The 23,079-nt window shown below is 41.2% G+C and overlaps 1 protein-coding gene across 2 annotated transcripts in view; it reads left to right on the forward strand.

The window, feature by feature from the left end:
- Positions 1-23,079, forward strand: part of LOC128686775 (calcium-activated chloride channel regulator 1) — a 238,839-nt gene that overhangs the window by 143,861 nt on the left and 71,899 nt on the right. For both annotated transcript variants that reach the window (XM_053773824.2, XM_070082238.1), the window contains exons 5-7: positions 2,740-2,851; positions 8,624-8,863; positions 10,179-10,386. In XM_053773824.2, coding sequence (XP_053629799.2) covers positions 2,740-2,851; positions 8,624-8,863; positions 10,179-10,386 — 560 coding nt within the window. The remainder of the gene's footprint in view (positions 1-2,739; positions 2,852-8,623; positions 8,864-10,178; positions 10,387-23,079) is intronic.

A 23,079-nucleotide genomic window follows, 5' to 3' on the forward strand; every position in this document is an offset into this window, starting at 1 on the left:
AATAACAGGGGAAATATTTGTGTGTGTGTGTGTGTGTGTGTGTGTGTGTGTGTGTGTGTGTGTGTGTGTGTGTGTGTGTGTGTTTGTGTGTGCGCGCGTGCATGTGCATGCATATATCGTCAGTTTCTCTGGAGATGAATATAAGAAACGTGTGAAAAGTTAAGTATCTTCATGGAAAAAAACGTTTTGCCCTCCAAGAACCTCATCAATCCAATATTAAATCCCCTGACAGGTGAAGTGTATCACCAATCAAGATGCTTAGCGATGGACGCGTCTTTTTTATATATACTTTTGTTGGTATTATATACCTTGTTTGCCACATCCTCTGAAGACGTGTGTGTAAACACACGAAAACTAACATAATTCCGTTCTTTTATTATTCACTTCTTTTGTATTTTTAAAATCCATCAATGACATATATATTATTCGCTGAACACTTGTGTACTAACTGATTTCTTATCTTGAATATATTATCTTATTCATTAGGGTTGGGACCCCCCCTCTCCCCTCCCCCACACCGAAAAAAAGAGGAAGCTCAGTCGTTTCAATCATTGCCTTGCCAGAAGTGTGCTAACATCACAGTTCAGTCGACTCTCCGAACTGCAACACAGACACCTTCCATTAAAGTGTAGGCACTGTGCTAACCGCCTCCCTGCGATTTATAATGAGCAAATCATTTCCACGGAAGACCAACGGAAGATCTCGGTCACATGACCAAAAGCTCACACCTGATCATCTTACGAACGATCTCCAAGTAAAGGACAAATTTTTCCTTACGGCTCGCAAACAGAATATACATTTTCCTCATTCCCCCCATTTCTAAAATAGGAAAATCTCTGAAAATAATTTTTACCTTCTCAGGCCAGTCGGAAGCAATGGACCTGGGAAAATTATAACGCTATCAAAGCGACACTGTCAATGCTCAGTAAACTTTAGCATACGAAATTATTGAAACATTTGCCAGTAAATGTTTCTCAATAAGAATGAGCTTTGGATGCACACTCGCTTGAAATTTCTGACACAAAACTGAAATTTAATTAAAGACTTTTATTATCATGTATAGATAGATATATGCAGGACAACCACTGTGTAAAGAATGGTGAACTTCCAAGCGCTTTCGTGATTTCTCACATTATCAAGGAACTGTATAAATGAAAGATCAACAAAGGTATATAAGGGCGAGATTACACCTCATGCTCAACTTACAACACCTGACCTTTTTATGATGATGTAGGTAGTCAAGGACCAGTCAAACACAGCTTACATTCTACTCAAGCTTTAAGATTTTAACTTGTCTAATCTATCTAAAATTCTTTCCAGATTTTATTAATTATAAATGAATCCAATTCGTATCATCCTGAAGCAATGTTCGTATTAATTTCAAAACAAGTTTTTAAGTAAATTGATTCTCTTATATTTCTCTAGACCTTGAATCTGCTAGATATAACTTTCTCAGCATTTTAAAAATTAACTGGATGGTTAAAATCTCTGATTTGAATAAACGGAACACTAGAATTTTGTCCACTTCTAATGCTGTATTTACGTTGTTGTAATATTAGTTCAAGACTTTTCCCAGTTTGACCTTAATAAATTTTATCACATTTTTTTCAAGAAATCTTGTAGACTCAACCGTCAGCATTTTGGGGGGATTTATTTTTTTATCAAAAGTTTTTTGTTCTGTATCAAGATTTTTAAATACAACTTTGATATAAAAATTCTTAAGCAGAGAAGGAATTTCAACCAAGTTTTTATGGTAAGGGAGAACCAACATGTTTTTAGTTGAATAATGTTGGTTGTTATTTTCTGAATTTTAAGAGATTTATAAGTTAAGTGTTTTGGGTATTTTAGAGCAATAGCTTTTTCATAATTCAGAATTTCTTCATATATGAACTCTGGGCTGCAAATAGCAAAGCTCTCAGAAACATTAGTGAGAATATGGAAAATTTAACTCTACCATGATGTAAAGAATAATAGTCCATATACGTTATTTGTTGGATTTCTTCAAATCTCAAATTTAGATCACTATTTTTTTCACTGTGGTTTATCTCGTTGCTTTATATATATATATATATATATATATATATATATATATATATATATATATATATATATATATATATATATATATATATATATATATATATATATATATATATATATATATATATATATATATATATATAATGTACTAAAAGGCCAGCACCTTTATTAAAGTTAGTGAGATCCATCAGCTTCTGAGAGAAGAATATTAGGCACACACGGGAATCTTTACGATTATCCCAAAGTGAACCTTAATATTCTCCTCTCAGACCACTCTAGTAATATTTTATGTCATTCTTTATTAAGTAAAATATGGTTGGCTTACAAAAGAAAAAAATGCTGCTGTTAAAAGTTAGGGTCTGTGAATTTTCCCCTTTTCAGATCTTGTTCTCCTCCCCCCTCCCCCTTACATATATACATTTCAACGCACCGGCCGTCTCCCACTGAGGCAGGGTGACATGAAAAGCGAAAGATTTTCTTTTTACGTTCAGTAATCTATAGAGGAGAAAGGGTTTACATAGTATGTGTATGTATAAATTTCTTACGGAAACGGTGAACGGTGACCGTACAGTAGTTTCAATGAATACAAGTGCGAAATGTTAAATTTATATTTAACAACCATTTCTAATTATTTTTGCATGCCAAAACCATCATTAATAACTATTTACTAACGTGATACTGTGTACGTGTGTGTGACAGTAATCCTAGTGGAGAAGCGACGATGAATGTGACTCCAGTCTTCACTTACGTACGGCAGGCACCCACCCGCTATGTCATCGTCGTCGAGAACACTGCTATCATGAACGAGCAGGTGAGTAACCCAGCCTCCTGTTGACTTCTCGGTCGCCCGGTACTACGAGACACCACCATCTGGCACCACTAGTCCTAGTGTCACATGGCACTCTTCCACACTGTCACGTGGCACCCTACCCGCATAACACCAATCCCCCCAAAAGAATACAAGCTACAATTCCGTGGATGGGAAAAATCTTAAGCAACTAACAGATTGCAGGTGAAATCAGACCATGTTTCAAACCGACTTGATAATGGTCCAGAATGGACCGAAACGTCTAGTTTCATCTTTGATTTTTAGGTTAATTGTTAACCCAGCGCAAGAACAAGCAATCTACACTTGTCCTTGTTTGATCTTCATTATTCTGTTATAAAAACATTTCCGGTTAGTGAGGCAGGTACTCCATCAACCTTTCTAGTTTTTCTAGAACTGTGCTGAGTATATCTGACAGTGATAGTGGCTTCTGGTTAGGTGTTCCTTGCTTAGTCCATTACTTATTTATACATACCACGCTTGCAATTCTTAACTGTCCGATAGTTGCCCAGTACATTAGTGATTTGCTGTACACAAAGCACTAGATTCCAAAAAGGCCTCTACTCCCATTTTTTGAATATCAGTGAAGACTTACAAATCTCGTTGTGTTGGTCGCATCAGTAGCTTCTTTACCTTCGTTCTTTGACGTTTTGCATGGTGTCTAGTTTCATTTGACTAGCTACACCTATTTTGCATTCTCGCCAATGAATTCCTCCTGGAATTTTACATTTGGGTCTTCCTGTATCTCTTACCTTCCGTGACTGCTCCACCTTCCATCTCAAGTGTAGCTACAAACACAATTGTTGATGTAGCTTGCAGTTCTTTGGCGAAAATTTTGGTAATAATGTTTCTTTTCAGTTTGTTTTGACTGACTGCAGTTTTGAGTTCTACCACACCGAGTTTTTCTGCGAACTTGAAATTACTTTCGGTACTTTCTAATTTGCCTTCGTACAGCAGTTACTGTAAATTGTTTTACGAGGTATCTAAATTGATTTCAATTACTTCTAAATTGGTTAAAGTGCGTGTTAACGCACATAGTTCTCCAGCAATTACCCCCGTCAAGTGATTACTTTATTACTCTTTTTATGTTGATTTATTACACATTTTCTAGTGATGCATTACTTTTTTTTTGTCCTTGTTTCTCATTATCTTTATGGATTACTCGTGCTAAAGTGATACTTTACTCGTTTCCCGATGGTGCATTATTTGCTCCGTGATGCATTATTCCTTTACTGAGAATGTGTTCTTCTTCTGATGTATTATTCATTTTGTCTCGCTGCATTGCTGGCTTTTCAGCGAAGTATCAATTTGTTTCTGGGAATATCTAATCAGTTTTAATTTAAGATGTTGGTCATTTTCCGATGACTCGATATTTATTGTCTGGTGATTTGTATTTTTTTTTCTGTTGTGTTACTGGCTTTCAGTTCACATAATGCTTGGTTACTGTGCAGTACTCGTTTACTGTTAATGTATTGCGAGATGCGTCAAGAGCTATTGGAGTCTGTTGCTGTGGGACGTTACTCACCGAACACGCTGGCTTCTGTTGTGACGTTACTCACCGAACACGCTGGCTTCTGTTGTGATATTAATCACCGAACACGCTGGCTTCTGTTGTGATATTACTCGCCGAACACTCTGGCTTCTGTTGTGATATTACTCACCGAACATGCTGGCTTCTGTTGTGATATTACTCACCGAACACGCTGGCTTCTGTTGTGATGTTACTCACCGAACACGCTGGCTTCTGTTGTGATGTTACTCACCGAACACGCTGGCTTCTGTTGTGATATTAATCACCGAACACGCTGGCTTCTGTTGTGATATTACTCGCCGAACACTCTGGCTTCTGTTGTGATATTACTCGCCGAACACGCTGGCTTCTGTTGTGATGTTACTCACCGAACACGCTGGCTTCTGTTGTGATATTAATCACCGAACACGCTGGCTTCTGTTGTGATGTTACTCACCGAACACGCTGGCTTCTGTTGTGATATTAATCACCGAACACGCTGGCTTCTGTTGTGATATTACTCACCGAACACGCTGGCTTCTGTTGTGATGTTACTCACCGAACACGCTGGCTTCTGTTGTGATATTAATCACCGAACACGCTGGCTTCTGTTGTGATGTTACTCACCGAACATGCTGGCTTCTGTTGTGATATTACTCACCGAACACGCTGGCTTCTGTTGTGATGTTACTCACCGAACACGCTGGCTTCTGTTGTGATGTTACTCGCCGAACACTCTGGCTTCTGTTGTGATGTTACTCACCGAACATGCTGGCTTCTGTTGTGATATTACTCACCGAACACGCTGGCTTCTGTTGTGATGTTACTCGCCGAACACGCTGGCTTCTGTTGTGATGTTACTCACCGAACACGCTGGCTTCTGTTGTGATATTACTCGCCGAACACGCTGGCTTCTGTTGTGATGTTACTCACCGAACATGCTGGCTTCTGTTCTGATGTTACTCACCGAACACGCTGGCTTCTGTTGTGATGTTACCGAACACGCTGGCTTCTGTTGTGATGTTACTCGCCGAACACTCTGGCTTCTGTTGTGATATTACTCGCCGAACACGCTGGCTTCTGTTGTGATGTTACTCACCGAACATGCTGGCTTCTGTTGTGATATTACTCACCGAACACGCTGGCTTCTGTTGTGATATTACTCGCCGAACACGCTGGCTTCTGTTGTGATGTTACTCACCGAACACGCTGGCTTCTGTTGTGATATTACTCACCGAACACGCTGGCTTCTGTTGTGATATTACTCGCCGAACACGCTGGCTTCTGTTGTGATGTTACTCACCGAACATGCTGGCTTCTGTTGTGATATTACTCACCGAACACGCTGGCTTCTGTTGTGATATTACTCGCCGAACACGCTGGCTTCTGTTGTGATATTACTCAACAAGCTGGCTTCTGTTGTGATATTACTCGCCGAACACGCTGGCTTCTGTTGTGATATTACTCAACAAGCTGGCTTCTGTTGTGATATTACTCGCCGAACACGCTGGCTTCTGTTGTGATATTACTCGCATAACACGCTGGCTTCTGTTGTAATATTACTCACCGAATACGATGGCTTCTCTTGTGATATTACTCACCGAACACGATGGCGTCTGTTGTGACATTACTCACAGAAACATAATGCAATATTTTCTAACTTACTCTAGTGCTCCCTTTTACCCTCGTTTTCTCCACCTCCTGCGGGAAACACGGCCATTCCAATTCAACAACCCTGCCTGGGTAGCTCTGCACACCTGCTCAGTACACTGCCCAGTTCCCACTATCATGCCCAGTACACACTACGTTGCACAATCCCCTCTGCTTACATTATTGATGAACAACATCACTACGTAATTCCTGGGAGCACCTTTACGCTATTGGAATTTCGCACAAAGGCATTGCAATATTCATCTTCATAACCATGAAGGTCGCGTGTGTATTCCCCGACACGTCCCGCAGTGGAACCTTAGATAAAAGAAGTGAAAATGAAATGTTTTCCGCTAGCTAAAAGTTGATGTTTTACCCGGAAAGAATATTAAGAATATGATAGACATAAACCTGGCGATTTTGTCTTAAAATTGAATAAAGAATAAGACTGGTAGTAAACGAAATATATCTGTTTTAAATTCTTGAGGGGGCTAAGGAAAACTGATTAACTTTGATTAGAAAAAAAAGTTTATTGGAAAAGAGATTGGGGAAAAATCGTTAAAATCCAACAAGTGAAGCGTGGAGGGAGCTTGCCCGAAACCCCCCCAAGTGGCGTTAAATTTTTACGAGCGGCTGGGGCAGTGGTGAGGCTGAGTGTATGCAGCGAGGCTCATGTAAAGTGTCGCCAGTGGTCGTAACCTGTGGCCTTAACCCCCACACCTGCGACACTCCCCCCTCCCACACCTGTGACCCCCCCACTCTCACACCTGTGACTCCCGCTTCACACCTGTGACTCCCGCCTCACACCTGTGACTCCCGCCTCACACCTGTGACTCCCGCCTCACACCTGTGACTCCCGCCTCACACCTGTGACTCCCTCCTCACACCTGCGACTCCGCCTCACACCTGTGATTTTTTCCCCCTCACCCCTGTGACTCGCCTCACACCTGCTACCTTGCCTTTCCCTACCACCTCTCCTCCCGCCTGCTCCCTGCAGATCACTTTGGTGAGTCTGTGTGTGGATTTAGTGATGGACTGCTGACTCCTTTCCGCAACATTCTGAAAGATGTTCCTATATCACCCATTTCTTCCTCTTTGTTTTTAGGCTATTCAATTATGAAGTAGTACCTATCCTCTCCAGTGGTACCTATGTGCTAGCCAACCATCCTAACCACCCTGGCGTGGATGTGGATGTTATTGTTGCCGTGAGCCAGTCTCTGACGAGCTTCCGGCTTCAAAGGTCCAGCCTGGATGTTGTTGTATCTCCTTTCCTCTCCGCCTCTCGGAACATGAGTGCTGGTGGCGTGATGTTGGTCTCTGTGTATTTCTGTCTTACTTTCATATATTTTAGGTGTCATCGGTCTGATGATGGCTTCCTGCCAAAGAAAACTGCATGTAATTTTTTTTAGCTTTGTAGCCTTTGCTCTTGGTCAGTCCTGCAATCAACTTGATACCGTGCGTTATTCAAGCATAAAGACTGCACTTGCAGAAAAATATCCTAACATTTAGAAACGTTAATGAGAAGGTGACAAAACTAGCAGAATTAGGTCACTTAGGTTAGCATATAATGTGGGTTAAAGGACACATTTCACACTTATTTGACGCAGCATAACAAAATTGATCTCAAAGACCTTTGATGCCCCACACATTCCTTCTAAATATTTGCAATACATAAGAGTATTCAAAGCCTAAAGTTTGCTAATCCACTGTGCAGAATAGGAAACGTTGCTTCTGCGTGAGTACCTGGAGGGGTTTTACCTGGAGAGAGTTCCGGGGGTCAACGCCCCCGCGGCCCGGTCTGTGACCAGGCCTCCTTAGGTCAGTGTCCCAGGATGCGACCCACACCAGTCGACTAACACCCAGGTACCCATTTTACTGATGGGGAACATAGACAACAGGTGGAAAGAAACACGTCCAATGTTTCTACTCTGGCTGGGAATCGAACCCAGGCCCTCACCGTGTGAAGCGAGAGCGTTAATCACCAGGCCACCAGAGCCACCAGAGTAATGTACATAATCTACCCACTGAAGCTGTCAAAGCAATAACATCACTTACAATATCACGGAAATAAATCGAAAATCTGGGAAATACTTCACAAGTTATGGAACTTCTGTACCCGATGGGGGTCACTTGAAATTGTGACTTTGAGTATTCAGGTAAATTACACCAAACAAATATCTTTTCTATTGTAATAACAGTGTTCACAGCATAGATTTTTCCACTCGTTTGTGTTCCAGGGAATTCAAGGTCAGTGTTTATAAGCAGTCTTAACTCAGTAACTTTCCTAGTTTGTAAAACCTAATAAACAACAGCAGCAGCAGCAGCATTCGCCGCCACCTAAACAATAGTATCCCACGCCGCTCACAATATATCCAAATTCGCCTCCACCCATTACAGCAGTAACCTCTTCCTTCACCTGTAACAACAGTAACCTTTGCCTTCACCTTTAACAAATAATAACCATTGCCTTCAGCCATAATAGTAACCCTTGTTTTCACCTATAACATCAACTCTCACCTCCACCCAAAATAACAGGAACCCTTGACTTCACCTATAACAAGAGCAACCCTTACCTCCACCTTCGCCTCCTCCCACAGAAGCGCTGGGAGTTCCTACGCAAGGCTGTGAGGAAGCTGCTGGTGTACGATGTGCCGGCTGGCAGTGAAGTAGGCGTAGTGCTCTTCAACGAGGAGGCCAGAACGAAGTTGCCCCTGGCGCCCACGCCCTCCACCCTGGACGAGCGGCAGCGTCTGGCCACAGCATCCATGCCCCGCAACCCCTCCACCACCCAGCAGGGGCAGAGGTGCATCATCTGTGGTCTCGAAGAAGCTGTCGTGGTGAGTAATGAGGAGCTGGGCCAATGTTTCCAAACTTTTAATTGGTAAACCATTTTTCTTTTCATTTTTTATTTAGGATTAACTTGAAAAGTCCTCTATATTTTGGTAGAAAGGCCAGAATTTCATTTAAGTGATGTTACTATTAGTTTGTGCACGAGTGAGATATATAACGCAAGAATAAAAAGGAGGCACGTGAAAAACCCAAGATTGATTGTGATGACTTGGAGGTATTAAAGAATGTGGCCGAGGAGTCTGTTTATACCATGGTAGACGCCGGGAAAAACAGACGAAGTAATATTCATAACAGTGTTACATTGGTAAGGGTTGACTGAAAGGAGAGGAGAGGGAGCTCCATTTCCATGGATCACCAGCATGAAAGCATCATTCTTGAAAAGGATGATGTACAGGAATGCCATGGTACCACGCAGTGTAATTAGCATATAAATGAAGTGACACAGTATTGTTGATGATTAAGACATATGTGCAACAGTTCCAACAATACGTAACTGCTGCACATGTGTCTTTACCATCAACCTGTTGGTATTTTATACCATTTTCAACGCATTGTTAAAAATCAATGTATCTACACAAGGATCCTCCATCTTTCACTCTAAAGACCAGATGAGCCAGGAAGTGATTGGTTTTTGCTTACACTTCCAGAAATACTTTTTAGACAAAGGGATGATTTTGATCACTTAGTATGAGCTCTCCTTGTGTCTTCGCAACTTCTTGATTCGGTAAACTACCACATATGCAGCACCCAAATGTTAACATCAGAAACTAACATTTAACCAAAAAAAAATTATTAATTACATTTTTGACATGATTATGATGCTGTCTGAGTGGATGAATGAATGCTTTAATGAAGTGTTTTAGGGTCACTGTATTGTAGGGTGCATAGTTAGGTCACCGTATCATAGGCTGTATTATTGGGTCACTGTATCGTAGGCTACATAACAGTTGGAACAACGCTAGTACACTACCAGCTACTGGCTATTATATAGAAGATACTTGTGCTTGTAAAAACTTTGCAAATCAGTCTTTTAAGGAACTGATTCGTTTTGTCAATGATTCAGCTTTATTGTTCACCATACTGACTGCTATCATCCTCAGCTGATTCTATAGTGATGAACAAGTGGAAAGTTTTAGGTCATATCCTTGCTAAAAACACCTTGTGGGTATGTGGGGAAAAGTGAGTATAACACAGGTTTTGCTCTCACTAGACTTGATAAAAAAAAACTGCTTAGAGGTCAATCTTGACCAGAGAACACCTTATGGATTTTGGAAGGCATTATTCATTATATTTTCATTTCAGATGCTTAAGAGTAGCGGTAGTTCGGCTGGTGGGGTTATTCTTCTAGTGACCTCCGGGTCACCTCAGCCACTCTCGCCCTACGATATCAGGCAGATGAGCGCTGTGGTGACTAAGGGTGGGGTGAGGGTAGTACCTATTGTTTACCCTGTTACTGCGGTCCGTGACACCAAGCCTACCTCGGGCGTGGAAAAGCTGGCTCAACTCTCAGGTGAGTCTTCATGTCGATGCAAATACTCTTCCCTCCGACAGATGGCTATCGTTCCAGGAGGTCAGCTACATTTATATATTAGTGATGTTGTATACTGACCTGGAAGGTTTATGATAGTTTTTTGAGAAGTTTCGTCTTTCTAGGACTTTAATTTTTTAGCCTATCTCCGTGAGAAGTGATGATACCTGGTGGGTGAAAAGTTTTCTCAGTAAAGCGTTTTAAATTGCAGCCACTTTTGCACTATATCGTCTGGTTACCCATAAAAATAACGTGACTAAGCGGTATTGGTGACAAGGCCAAGCAGTACCAATACTGAAGTGTGACCATGGGGTACCGCTGACATGACTACACAGTACTGCTGACATGACCACTCAATACCGCTATGGTTATTAAGCCGTATAACTGAGCTAACTGAGGTTTTTGTATCGCTGATATTTGGTCCCGCTGTTGTGACCAGGTGCCGACCCTGTTGTGACCTTGTTCTAAATGAACACGATGTTATATGATGATTTTTTGGTGAGTCAGTTATAAAAAGAGAAATGTGGGCTTATTGAATTCCGGAAACAACAATGAAGAGTTCACGATGATCAATCCCGGGAAGTCGAATGGTCTGAACAAAGAAGTGGTTAAGACAGGCTCCATACGTAGCTTTAAGAATAGGTATGATAATCCCACATGGCTAGGAGGGAGTGAAGTCGACTGAACTAACTGATGAGCACGTGAGCTGACTGTAAACGATTACCAATTGAGAAAAATTGGGTACCTTAGTTGTTGACTGAAACGTTTCGCCTACATAGCAAGCTTCTTCAAATACAGAGATGATTAAATGAGAATCAACAGGTGTAGCAGTGAAGTAAAGATAAGAGGAAAACGATATTTGATGTATTGATTTGTAAGTCTCGAAAATAAGAGAATGCATTAACCGGGAAAGGGGAGATGTAACTATAGAGTTGAGTACTCGCCAAAATGAATAATTGTGCAAGAATGGTATATAATACCGACAAGATGAAATTAAGACACATGTGCAACATCTGGGTATCTTTATTGTAGACGTTTCGCCATCCAGTGGCTTTATCAATACAAATTCCAGGACATAACTGTCTTCAAGTTATGTCCTGGAATTTGTATTGATAAAGCCACTGGATGGCGAAACGTCTACAATAAAGATACCCCGATGTTGCACATGTGTCTTAATTTCAAAATGAATAATTTTCGAGTTAAGATATAGTTCATATACAAAATAAATTGACTTAGGGTTAAAAATGGCAGACACTAACAGTGTGATTTGTCGATAGAAGGAAGATGACCAAGTTGAGCGTCGACAACAGGGAGAACAATACACAACTTGTTAAGTATCACCAAATATAAGAGAGGAGAATAAAACGTCTTTTCGCAAACTAACTGAAAACACAATTTGTGTTACTTTCGTTGAATACATTATACTGATCCAGTTTGATAAAGAAAATTACTTCTTGTTCTTTTCCTCTCTTTCTCATCGCCTTGTTCTTACTTTTATTCTTCCTTCTATTCTTATTCCTCTGTTCCTCTTCTTCCTATAGTACTTCCTCTTCCGTCTGTTCTTCTTGACTCTCATTATCTGGTTTTATCCTCATCTACCAGCCCCTCTTAACCTTTTCTGTTTTCTTCTGCAGACTGTCCCCTCACCTTTCTCTCTCTCTCTCTCTCTATCTCTCTCTCTCTCTCTCTCTCTCTCTCTCTCTCTCTCTCTCTCTTTCTCCCTCTTTCTCCCTCTTTCTCCCTCTTTCTCCCTCTCTTTTCCCTTTCTCTCTTTCTCCCTCTCTTTCTCCCTCTCTCTCTCTCCCCCCCTCTCCCTCCTTCCCTCTCCCTCCTTCCCTCTCCCTCCTTCCCTCTCCCTCCTTCCCTCTCCCTCCTTCCCTCTCCCTCCTTCCCTCTCCCTCCTTCCCTCTCCCTCCTTCCCTCTCCCTCCTTCCCTCTCTTCCACCATGGTCGTTTCCCCAATGGCTGCCATCTTTGCCCGTCTGTCATGACAATTCCCTTCATCAAACTTGTAGCAATCTGGACCGGCCATTTATACCCGCCAAGCCAACCCCCCAAAATTCTTATTCTCTCGCCCGATTCTGCCTTCGCACCGCCTAACATATCGATAGAAAAATCTCACTTTTCATGCCGTTAGATTTTTGTAATTTCTGGATTTTTTCCTTCGAAAATGAAACCCAATTAATTCATGGGGGATGTTCTTTAGCCAGAGATGTTTATTTAGTATAATAAATATTGACCAGAAAAGCAGCACAAACCCGTCGTAGGTATATATATATGGGCAAGATGAGGTGTGATGCCCTGCGTTGTTGTCTCGAGGACACGTATGCTAGGAAGCTTCAGATATTGAGGACACGTAAGCTAGGAAGCTTGAAGTATTGAGGACATGTACACCAGGAAGCTTCAGGTATTGAAGACACGTACACTAGGTAGCTTGAAGCACTGAGGACACGTACGCCAGGAAGCTTGAAGCATTGAGAACATGTATGCCAGGAAGCTTGAAACACTAAGGACATGTACGCCAGGAAGCTTGAAGCACTGAGGACATGTACGCCAGGAAGCTTGAGGTATTGAAGACAAATGCCAGGAAGCTTGAAGGATTGAGTAGAGAAAATTGGGAGTCTCACACAGACAGCTGGTGAAGACAGCTGTCCTGTCCTCCTGCCCGTCCCGCCTTCAGGCCTCGGCTTTCTGCATGGCCAGTATTATTCATAAACTCAAGGGTAAGCGCTAAACTCGTAAGGGTCGCACAGTTTCGTGCAGGAGACACTTAATGGTGTTATCTTCACGGTGAAAAACTGACAACCCAGGAGGGGGTGGTCATGCAACACCTGGGAAGTGGGGGGGGTGTGGTGCAACACCTGGGAAGTGGGGGGGTGTCGTGCAACACCTGGGAAGTGGGGGGGTCATGCAACACCTGGGAAGTGGGGGGGTGTCGTGCAACACCTGGGAAGTGGGGGGTCATGCAACACCTGGGAAGTGGGGGGGTCATGCAACACCTGGGAAGTGGGGGGGTCATGCAACACCTGGGAAGTGGGGGGCGTCATGCAGTACCTGAGAAGTGGGGGTCATGCAATATCTGGGAAGTGGGGGGGGGTGTCATGCAACACTTTGGAAGTGGGGGTGTAATCAGGACGGATCCATGGATGAAAAGGGTTGCTCCAATTCCTTGGAGCAAGAGCCTTTTTTTCATCAAGGTCCCTTCAAGGGAGGGTCCTTGATGCTGGTGAAAGAGCTCTTGATCTAGAGAACTGGATCTGAGCTCCAGTTTTTTTAATTAAGCCTGAATACCTTCCATTCCATCTACGGCTTTAGCGCTCCCATGATAATATGTAATTGCATCAAGGTACCTTTTTTTTTTTTTTTTTTTTTGAAAACTGAAATTTTTAAAAATGGCGGCAGCAGCTTTAATATATCGATTCAGACAGGTGGTTGATCCAGCTGGTTCTGAGTGGGCATCCTGTCCTCACACCGTACATAACGAACGTATTATTTTCAACGAATTAATAATTACTGGTAGATCCGTTTAATATTTTGTTGCATCATGTGAAGCGTTGAGAAATGAACGCCCGGAAACACGTCAAAACAGTTTGCATTTAGAGTTTTTTACATGAAGACGTACGTGTGTGTGTGTGTGTGTGTGTGTGTGTGTGTGTGTGTGAGAGAGAGACAGACAGACAGACTGACTGACTGACTGAGACTGTGTATAAAGAAGGAAGGAAAAAGCTGGCAGTACTCTTCATGTACTCTACTAGTGCCTCAAGTTTCCCCTCGGTGCTGAAGGGAGGTAGGGGGTAGTGGGGGAGGGGGAGGGAGGAAGGGTGGTAGGAACTCCTGAAAAGAAAAGAACATTGTGTTCCTCGGGCGTAATGTGCCACGTCCTCAGTCTGCGAGCTCATTGCTTCACATCCACTATCCCCCCTGCGCGCTCTCTCTCTCTCTCTCTCTCCCTCTCTCCCTCTCATGCCTTTCATTCTTTCCTTGTTTACATGGCTTTCCTTCTTTTCATTTAACTTAAATCGTTTATCTGTGTGCTTCCACTCTGAATAATTCTATGCACGCTGTTTAATTCAACGTTCAACATGTATGTTCATCGTCACAGTGATTATGTTCGCAAATAACGACACCACTTCTCACTTTGTCTTTCCTTCTTTCCCTCTCCCTTCCCCCTTCTTCATTTTTTCCTCTTCCCCCACATTTTTTTATTTTCTCTTCCTCAACGCCTTTCTTTCCCCGTCTCTCCCTCCCATCCACCAGCTCTCCCTGGAGCACCTCCACCAGCTCTCCCTGGAGCACCTCCACCAGCTCTCCCTGGAGCACCTCCACTAAACCGGTAACGAAACAAGACATCACAACTTACCGGATGCTGCTGGTGAACGGGACAAGACGAGATTTCTCTTGGTAATCAATCCGAGCAGAGTTATGGATGAGACGGAGTTGTGTGTGTCTTTGGCTGCTACTGCGCCATCATTACGTCGCAGTGTCCACAAGAAGCTAAAATTAAGCTCAACTTGGATTTCAATTTCGGTGAGAGAGGTTGGAGGAGCTTGTTGACTTACCAGCCCTTGCAGGAAGCTCAGATGTAAATTATATATATATATATATATATATATATATATATATATATATATATATATATATATATATATATATATATATATATATATATATATATATAATATATTATATGCGCGCTGTTTTCACACACGCACACACACTCCATGCATTTTTTTTTACTAACTTTTTTGCATATTTCAGAGAATCTGCAACTTTTCCTCTTATATTGTGACTCAGGTCAGCGTTCATATACCCACCTGTCGATACATCCACTCAAATTCAACCATATCCTCCATACTCCTTCCGATTTGCCCTCCAGTCTCTCATCCTCCCTTTTTCCTTCCACGCCTCCGACGCATCATTTTTCCCTACTTAACGCTTTTCTTATCACTGTTTTCTTTTGCACTCTCATCTTATTTTCCTTCACACAGACTTTCCAAACGCTTTCCCAACTTGCATACTTTCTCGTCGGAATCTTCCAATAAGTTTGTGACATCTTTAAGCAACTATAGCTGTGTCCACTCTGAGAGCTATGATCCTTCTGGGATCATAGCTCTGAGGATCATGATCCTTCTTCGATCATAGCTCTCCCTAACACACTAACATCCGCTTCATTTATATCCACCGCCAATAATACATTACACATCTTCAGGAACATTAAACATTCTTAAACTCCAAATTTATATTAAATGTTTGTCCACTAAGTACCCAAATTTTACCGGTATTAAAAATATTATGAATCGCTTAGTTTTGACTATAATTATTGTTATTAATGACACTGGGTGTCTTGGATAATGTCTTCTCCTTTTATAGGCAAGAACAAAGAAAAGAAACTGATGATCGCATCTTCTCAATCTAAGCTTATGAAATATCGAGACGCCTTGATGCTGACGAAGGGCTCCTGATCCGAGTAATTGGAGCTATCCTTTCTTTCCTCCTATCGACCCTGATTCTCTCTTACGGATTCAACGCTTCCCATAAATCTAAACGCAATTTTAAATGGAAATACTAGCATACTAACCTATTATATGTTCTCGAGGTATTTAATACTGTTCAAGTAGACATAACATTTCAAGTACTTGAGCTAAGTAAATAGTAATTTGAGTATTAATAAGATAAGATAGTAATTTGAGTATTAATTACCAGAATATGGGACATGGACATGAATTATCAGAGCTTCGGTAGGATTGGGACAGGAAGAAGGCTTACCAGTCAACACAGTAGGCTCGAACTAATGAATGTCGACACGAGACGAAAGCGATTGTACCAGGACAAAGGGCTGGGCTGCTGGAGTGATATGGTTACAAAAAATACTTAGTATGGAAAAAGACAAACGCAGAATAATGCGATTCTTTGTTGACAACTTTTCGCTCATACAGTGCTCTTTATCAGGTCACAAAGTTGCAACTTGATGAAGACCACTGTGTAGGCGAAACGCTGTGTCCGTGTTTCTCTCTCTCTTTTTCCACCTCTCTCGGCTTTTGACCATCTGTTAGCCGAAAATAGTGGTCAGACCTAGAGATTTTAGCCGACCCTCGGGTACACGCCTGGAGGAACTTTTTTTTTTTTTTTCCCTCTCTCTCCGTACTGGAGTAAGAAAAAGATCTTCACCCTCGCTGCAGACCAGAACCAAAATACCAATAACGCACAACTGCAAGTAGCCATTGCCTACATCACATTTTAGCTTAAACTAGCTGCACTAGAGCCATAGAGCTAGTGGTACCCCGTATGTCTAACAGCAGTCATCATTGTTCCAGCCAAAAGGTCAGAATGACTGGAGCTCCAGCCAGTGAGTAAGAATCAAGGAGCTTCGGCCATAAAGTCAGAATCACAGTAGCTCCTGCTACAGAATCAGTAGTATTTCCACTGACACTTACGAAGACTTTCGGCCACTTGGCACTGGGATTTCTGTCGAAACGCTGATTCCGAAGGAATAAAAAACTGAACAAGAGTGAACAGAGAGAACAAACGTAACTTCTATTCATGTATAACACTGAAAAATGTAATATCCGGTGGCGCTTTTATTAACGCGTATTGTGTATATCATCCAAGCTTTATAAGTGAAAAACCGTAAAATATATATATATTTTTTTAGCGATCTGCATTACCCTGAGTGGTTATATTTCAGAAATCCTTTTTGAGACCAGAAAACTTTTTTCATATCCAGGCTGCTATATCTAAAGTCTTTACTAAATATATAGTAAAACCATGTCGTGAAAAATATTTAGTATGATAAATAGCCAAAACTACAATTTTATATATAACCCGACACTACAAGTTTAAAAATTGTGATAGGGTGTCAAAGGGTTATATTCTTATTTTCTTAAGAACATGAACTGGGTAGCGGGGGCGTTGACCCCCGGAACAACCTCCAATTATCCTCCAGGTTTATATACTGAACTCTCAGAAATGTGAACATTATTGAAGAGAAGAGAGTAATTGTAGTTCACTGGATAGGAAGGAGAATAGTCTCTCCTTACACGGGTCTGTCAGACGACCATCTCGGTAGTTAACCATCCATTGCCCTATTCTACATCCTATTAAAACAGAGATCAGATAGCCTCCAGAGGATACGTAATGCGCTAACCCCATAGGTCAATTTGATTAGTAAATTATAACACTAAAATGATCAGTTTGCTAATGATTTTGATTGGTAAACTATAACACAATTAAGCGAGATAAATTTTCTATAAATATGAACCCAAGCTGCTCTGCTATATCCCTTCTGGTAGAGCTTTAGTTAAAAAAAATATATATAAACACATTTGGTATAATTAGGATGCATTTAATATTACATTAAAACTTAAAAGGTATTTTCAGTCATCCATATCAGAATTATATTTAACAATTAAACCATGACGATAAAGCCAGGATGTTCTGCTTCCTCACCCATCTGTTTATAAACGATAACTTCCATTTATAAGCGATGGATAATAAAAACAAATTGTTAATGTTATTTGATTCGTTGTTAATGTTGTTTGCTCCAACGAGAAGGGGGGGAGATGGAAGTGCTTTAACACGGAAGAGTTCTTCATGCGAGGAATGGGTTCCACTATGACTTTACTCGGGTAGAACCTGAGGATAGGCATAGGAAGGGCATTATCTCCTGTGGAAGGTAATATAGTGTGACAATAATTCACAAAAGGAGAAATCTAGTAGGTGGGAACACACACAACTTGAAAAGGAGGGTCCTTTAAAAGTTTTATAGCGTAAATACTGACCGTGAATGGACGAACTGCATATCAGCATGTCATTCACACTTCAGAAATGGGAGAAATGACTGCCAAAAGTTTTCAGGATAGTTCAAGATCTTTCATTAGGCCAAGATAACACTTAAAACGATGAAAGATATGCGAGCATTTTAGATGAAAGCACTTATATAGGATTTATCTTGATCTACCGCTAAGAACCATGCATTTTCTGCCTTGTGTTTACTCATTAATTTCGCCTGATGAAGGATCCTGAGTGATTTTGAAAAACGTACGCAATCATTTCGTTATTTTTTGGAGAAATTTGTTATACATACATATATGCATATATACATGCATACATACATACACACACCTAACTCTGCTAGGTGCGTGATCTTTGAAGGCAATGTGAGCGTTGTTCTGTCTCTTGAGACGGGAGAATGTGTCGCAGGATCTAATCTCGGATGGCCGCGGTTTAGTAAATATTTCAGTACCACTTGTTTTGTGGTTTCATTAACACACACACACACACACACACACACACACACACACACACACACACACACACACACACACACACACACACACACACATATATATATATATATATATATATATATATATATATATATATATATATATATATATATATATATATATATATATATATAAATATATATATATATATATATATATATATATATATATATATATATATATATATATAATATATATATAAATATATATATATATATATATATATATATATATATATATATATTTATTTATTTATTTATTTTTATTAACACACTGGCCGATTCCCACCAATGCAGGGTGGCCAGAAAAAGAAAAACTTTCACCATCATTCACTCCATCACTGTCTTGCCAGGAGGGTGCTTTACACTACAGTTTTTAAACTGCAACATTAACACCCCTCCATATATATATATATATATATATATATATATATATATATATATATATATATATATATATATATATATATATATATATATTATACACACATACAGCCGTCTCCTACAGAGTTAGGGTGATCCGACGAAGAAGAAAATACTGTCAGCCATTTATTCAATCACTGTCTTGACAAAAGGGCACCGACATCACATTTCAGATGACCCTACAAACCACATCATCTCTACTCATTCTTCAGAATGCAGGCACTGTACTTACCACCTCCAAGATTCACCCAGAGAGTCTTACCTCCACATATTGTTACGCAGTCTTACCTCCACATATTGTTACCCCGAGAGTCTTGCCTCCACATATTGTTACCCAGAGAGAGTTGTCCAGTCGGGTAACCGGTGTCCCTGAATCCCCTTATAAATATTACTTTATTCATACTCCAGCACGTCAAAAACATAAAAAAAAATCAGTTGCTTCCACTCCTATCTAACATACACAGGCCTGTTGGATGTCCATGCACTTAGCACTCAAAACCTCCAGTACCTCCTCCATCCAGCCATTCCTACGACGACCCCTTCATCTCCTTCCTTCCACCCCAGATTTATATTCCCTCCTAGTTATTCTGATTTTCTTCATCCTCACTAAACCACCACAACAACCTCTCCTCCGTTCTCTGAATAAAAGTTTTGGTAACTCCACACCTCGTCCTAATCTCCAAACTCCGAATTCTCTGCATAATGTCGGCACCACACATTGCCCCCAAACACGACGTCCCTAGCACCTCCAGCCTCCATTTAAATATTATTTAACATTTAGGGGATATTAATATATTTTCTCTTACTAAAGTTATTTTTATTATCAAAATACAACTGTGTTCTGGTCTGTTATTTAAATATAAGACTTGGTGTTATAAATGAGTGAAGGTGAGAGTAAGACACATGTGCAACATCTGGGTATCTTTATTGTAGACGTTTCGCCATCCAGTGGCTTTATCAATACAAATTCCAGGACATAACTTGAAGACAGTAGAACTATGTACAGAAGATGAGGTAATCAGTCCCTCAACCTAGGAGTAGGTGCGAACAGCACCATAGTCGTGGAGATTCTGAAGCAGAAGAAAGAATCCTGGCGCTTATATAGTAACGTCAGGTGAAGCAGACGAGGGCAAATTCACTGGTGGGCGGGATTCCCCAGTGGAAGTAGGTCCTTCCCAAAGAGATGGGTTAGTTGTTGTAGAGGTAGTTGTCGTAGTTGTGAAGGTTATGTACATGTCCTCAGAATTAAGATTCCATGATGTTGCAGTGTCTGACAAGTTGTGTACGAATGGTATATAATACGACAACTACCTCTACAACAACTAACCCATCTCTTTGGGAAGGACCTACTTCCACTGGGGAATCCCGCCCACCAGTGAATTTGCCCTCGTCTGCTTCACCTGACGTTACTATATAAGCGCCAGGATTCTTTCTTCTGCTTCAGAATCTCCACGACTATGGTGCTGTTCGCACCTACTCCTAGGTTGAGGGACTGATTACCTCATCTTCTGTACATAGTTCTACTGTCTTCAAGTTATGTCCTGGAATTTGTATTGATAAAGCCACTGGATGGCGAAACGTCTACAATAAAGATACCCAGATGTTGCACATGTGTCTTACTCTCATCTTGTCGGTATTATATACCATTCGTACACAACTTGTCAGACACTGCAACATCATGGAATCTTAATTCTGAGGACATGTACATAACCTTCACAACTACGACAACTACCTCTACAACAACTAACCCATCTCTTTGGGAAGGACCTACTTCCACTGGGGAATCCCGCCCACCAGTGAATTTGCCCTCGTCTGCTTCACCTGACGTTACTATATAAGCGCCAGGATTCTTTCTTCTGCTTCAGAATCTCCACGACTATGGTGCTGTTCGCACCTACTCCTAGGTTGAGGGACTGATTACCTCATCTTCTGTACATAGTTCTACTGTCTTCAAGTTATGTCCTGGAATTTGTATTGATAAAGCCACTGGATGGCGAAACGTCTACAATAAAGATACCCAGATGTTGCACATGTGTCTTACTCTCATCTTGTCGGTATTATATACCATTCGTACACAATGAGTGAAGGTGTTGGTTCTTAAAGAGCATCTCTTTCCTGCAAGCTAGCCTTCTGAGTACTGCTAGGTCTGTTCATGAGTGTTTCTAGGTCTGTTCATGAGTGCTTCTAGGTCTGTTCATGAGTGCTGCTAGGTCTGTTCATGAGTGCTGCTAGGTCTCTTCATGAGTGCTGCTAGGTCTGTTCATGAGTGCTGCTAGGTCTGTTCATGAGTGCTGCTAGGTCTCTTCATGAGTGCTGCTAGGTTTCTTCATGAGTGCTGCTAGGTCTCTTCATGAGTGCTTCTAAGTCAGTTAATAAGTGTCTCTAAACCAACTCGTAAATGCCTTCAAGCAAGCTCAAGACTGCTTCCAAGTCCCTTGCAAGAGGGAACCTTGATGCTGGCGAATAGCCCGTATTCCAGGGAACTGGAGCTCCATTTCCCTTCCTTGGATCAAACCTGATTCCCATCCCTTTCTCCTGACGCTATGACCCCCGTCCCTCACGGGTTTAGCTGTTCACCCTGAATATAATATTAGCGGTCAAAAAAGTGCTAAAAGAACTAAACGGCATTAGCGCTTCCCGCTTAATAATATGTATAATATATACAATGTTTACTTGTATATAATACTATATACAATATTTACATGTAAACATTGTGTATATTATATACATTTCGATATTTGTATGTTTTATACTCAAAGGTTTAACGACGAACATAGACATAAAAAAAAATATTTGTTCGCTTTTTCCACTCTGTTCTTACTTTGTAATTCCCTTTCTGCTTTGATTTCTTCTTGAGTCTCGACTATTCCGAACTATTTCTTTCCCAGTCTGTTTTGGTTATCACTATTTTATTTCCCCTACCCTCGTGCGAGTGATGGGGTGGTATTGTGAGTGATGGTTCGGTACTGTGAATGATGGGGCAGTATTGTTAGTGATGAGGTGGTATTGAGAGTGGTGAAGCTGTATAGTCAGTGATGGGGATGTATTGTAAGTGATAGGGGCAATATCGTGAGTGATAGGGGCAGTATCGTGAGTGACTGGGGGCAGTATCGTGAGTGACGGTCGCAGTATGACTCCGACACTGTGAGGTATACCGTTCTTAGAGGCTGCTAGGAGGTTCGTTTACTTCCTCCCATTTCGTCTCGTGTGGAGGAAACGAGCTAAACTGATCATGCATTACCTTCTGCTTGTCAACTTGTGCTCGTGGTGATGAGAACATCGACGTGCAGCTCTCGGAGATTCAAGTACCGTATTTTCCGGCTTATAAGACGTACGATAGAAGTATCTTAACTCCTACCCCTTGACCCTGACCTTCAGCATATAAGGCGCAGGGTGATTTTTCAAGACTTTGTGAGGGAAAAAAGGCGCATCTTATATGCCGGAAAATACTGTAAACAACCACTGCAAGGCTTCAGTTGTGTCGACTACTGGCTGAAGAGGATCCTTACTGTGCTGGAAAACAAGAGATGCAGGTCAGAGTGAGACTGAGGAAGGGAAAGTGGCTGCCTCTCTCTCTCTCTCTCTCTCTCTCTCTCTCTCTCTCTCTCTCTCTCTCTCTCTCTCTCTCTCTCTCTCTCTCTCTCTCTCTCTCTCTCAATGAATACAGTTAGTGAGAAGAGGCGAGTAAAGCGAGTAGTGGGGAAAAGCCGTGACTCTTTCTCATAATAAAGCCCCCCCTGTTACCTTCAGGCTGCTGGCACACACACTACTAAAAAAGCTTAATATTTTCATGTACATAATAGCATTTCTCCCTAGGCGGAATCGAGCAAATGTATATTAGTATATTGCGTTGTCTTTGGCATATAGAATCGGGATTTTTGTTTTAACAGCTTTGACAGGTTAACTTTTTTTTTTTGTTTTGGCGGCTAATCCCGCACTCCCACTGATTGTTTATTTATGGATGTGAC

This window comes from Cherax quadricarinatus, chromosome 7 (genome assembly GCF_038502225.1).
Source record: "Cherax quadricarinatus isolate ZL_2023a chromosome 7, ASM3850222v1, whole genome shotgun sequence".
Taxonomy (NCBI): domain Eukaryota; kingdom Metazoa; phylum Arthropoda; class Malacostraca; order Decapoda; family Parastacidae; genus Cherax; species Cherax quadricarinatus.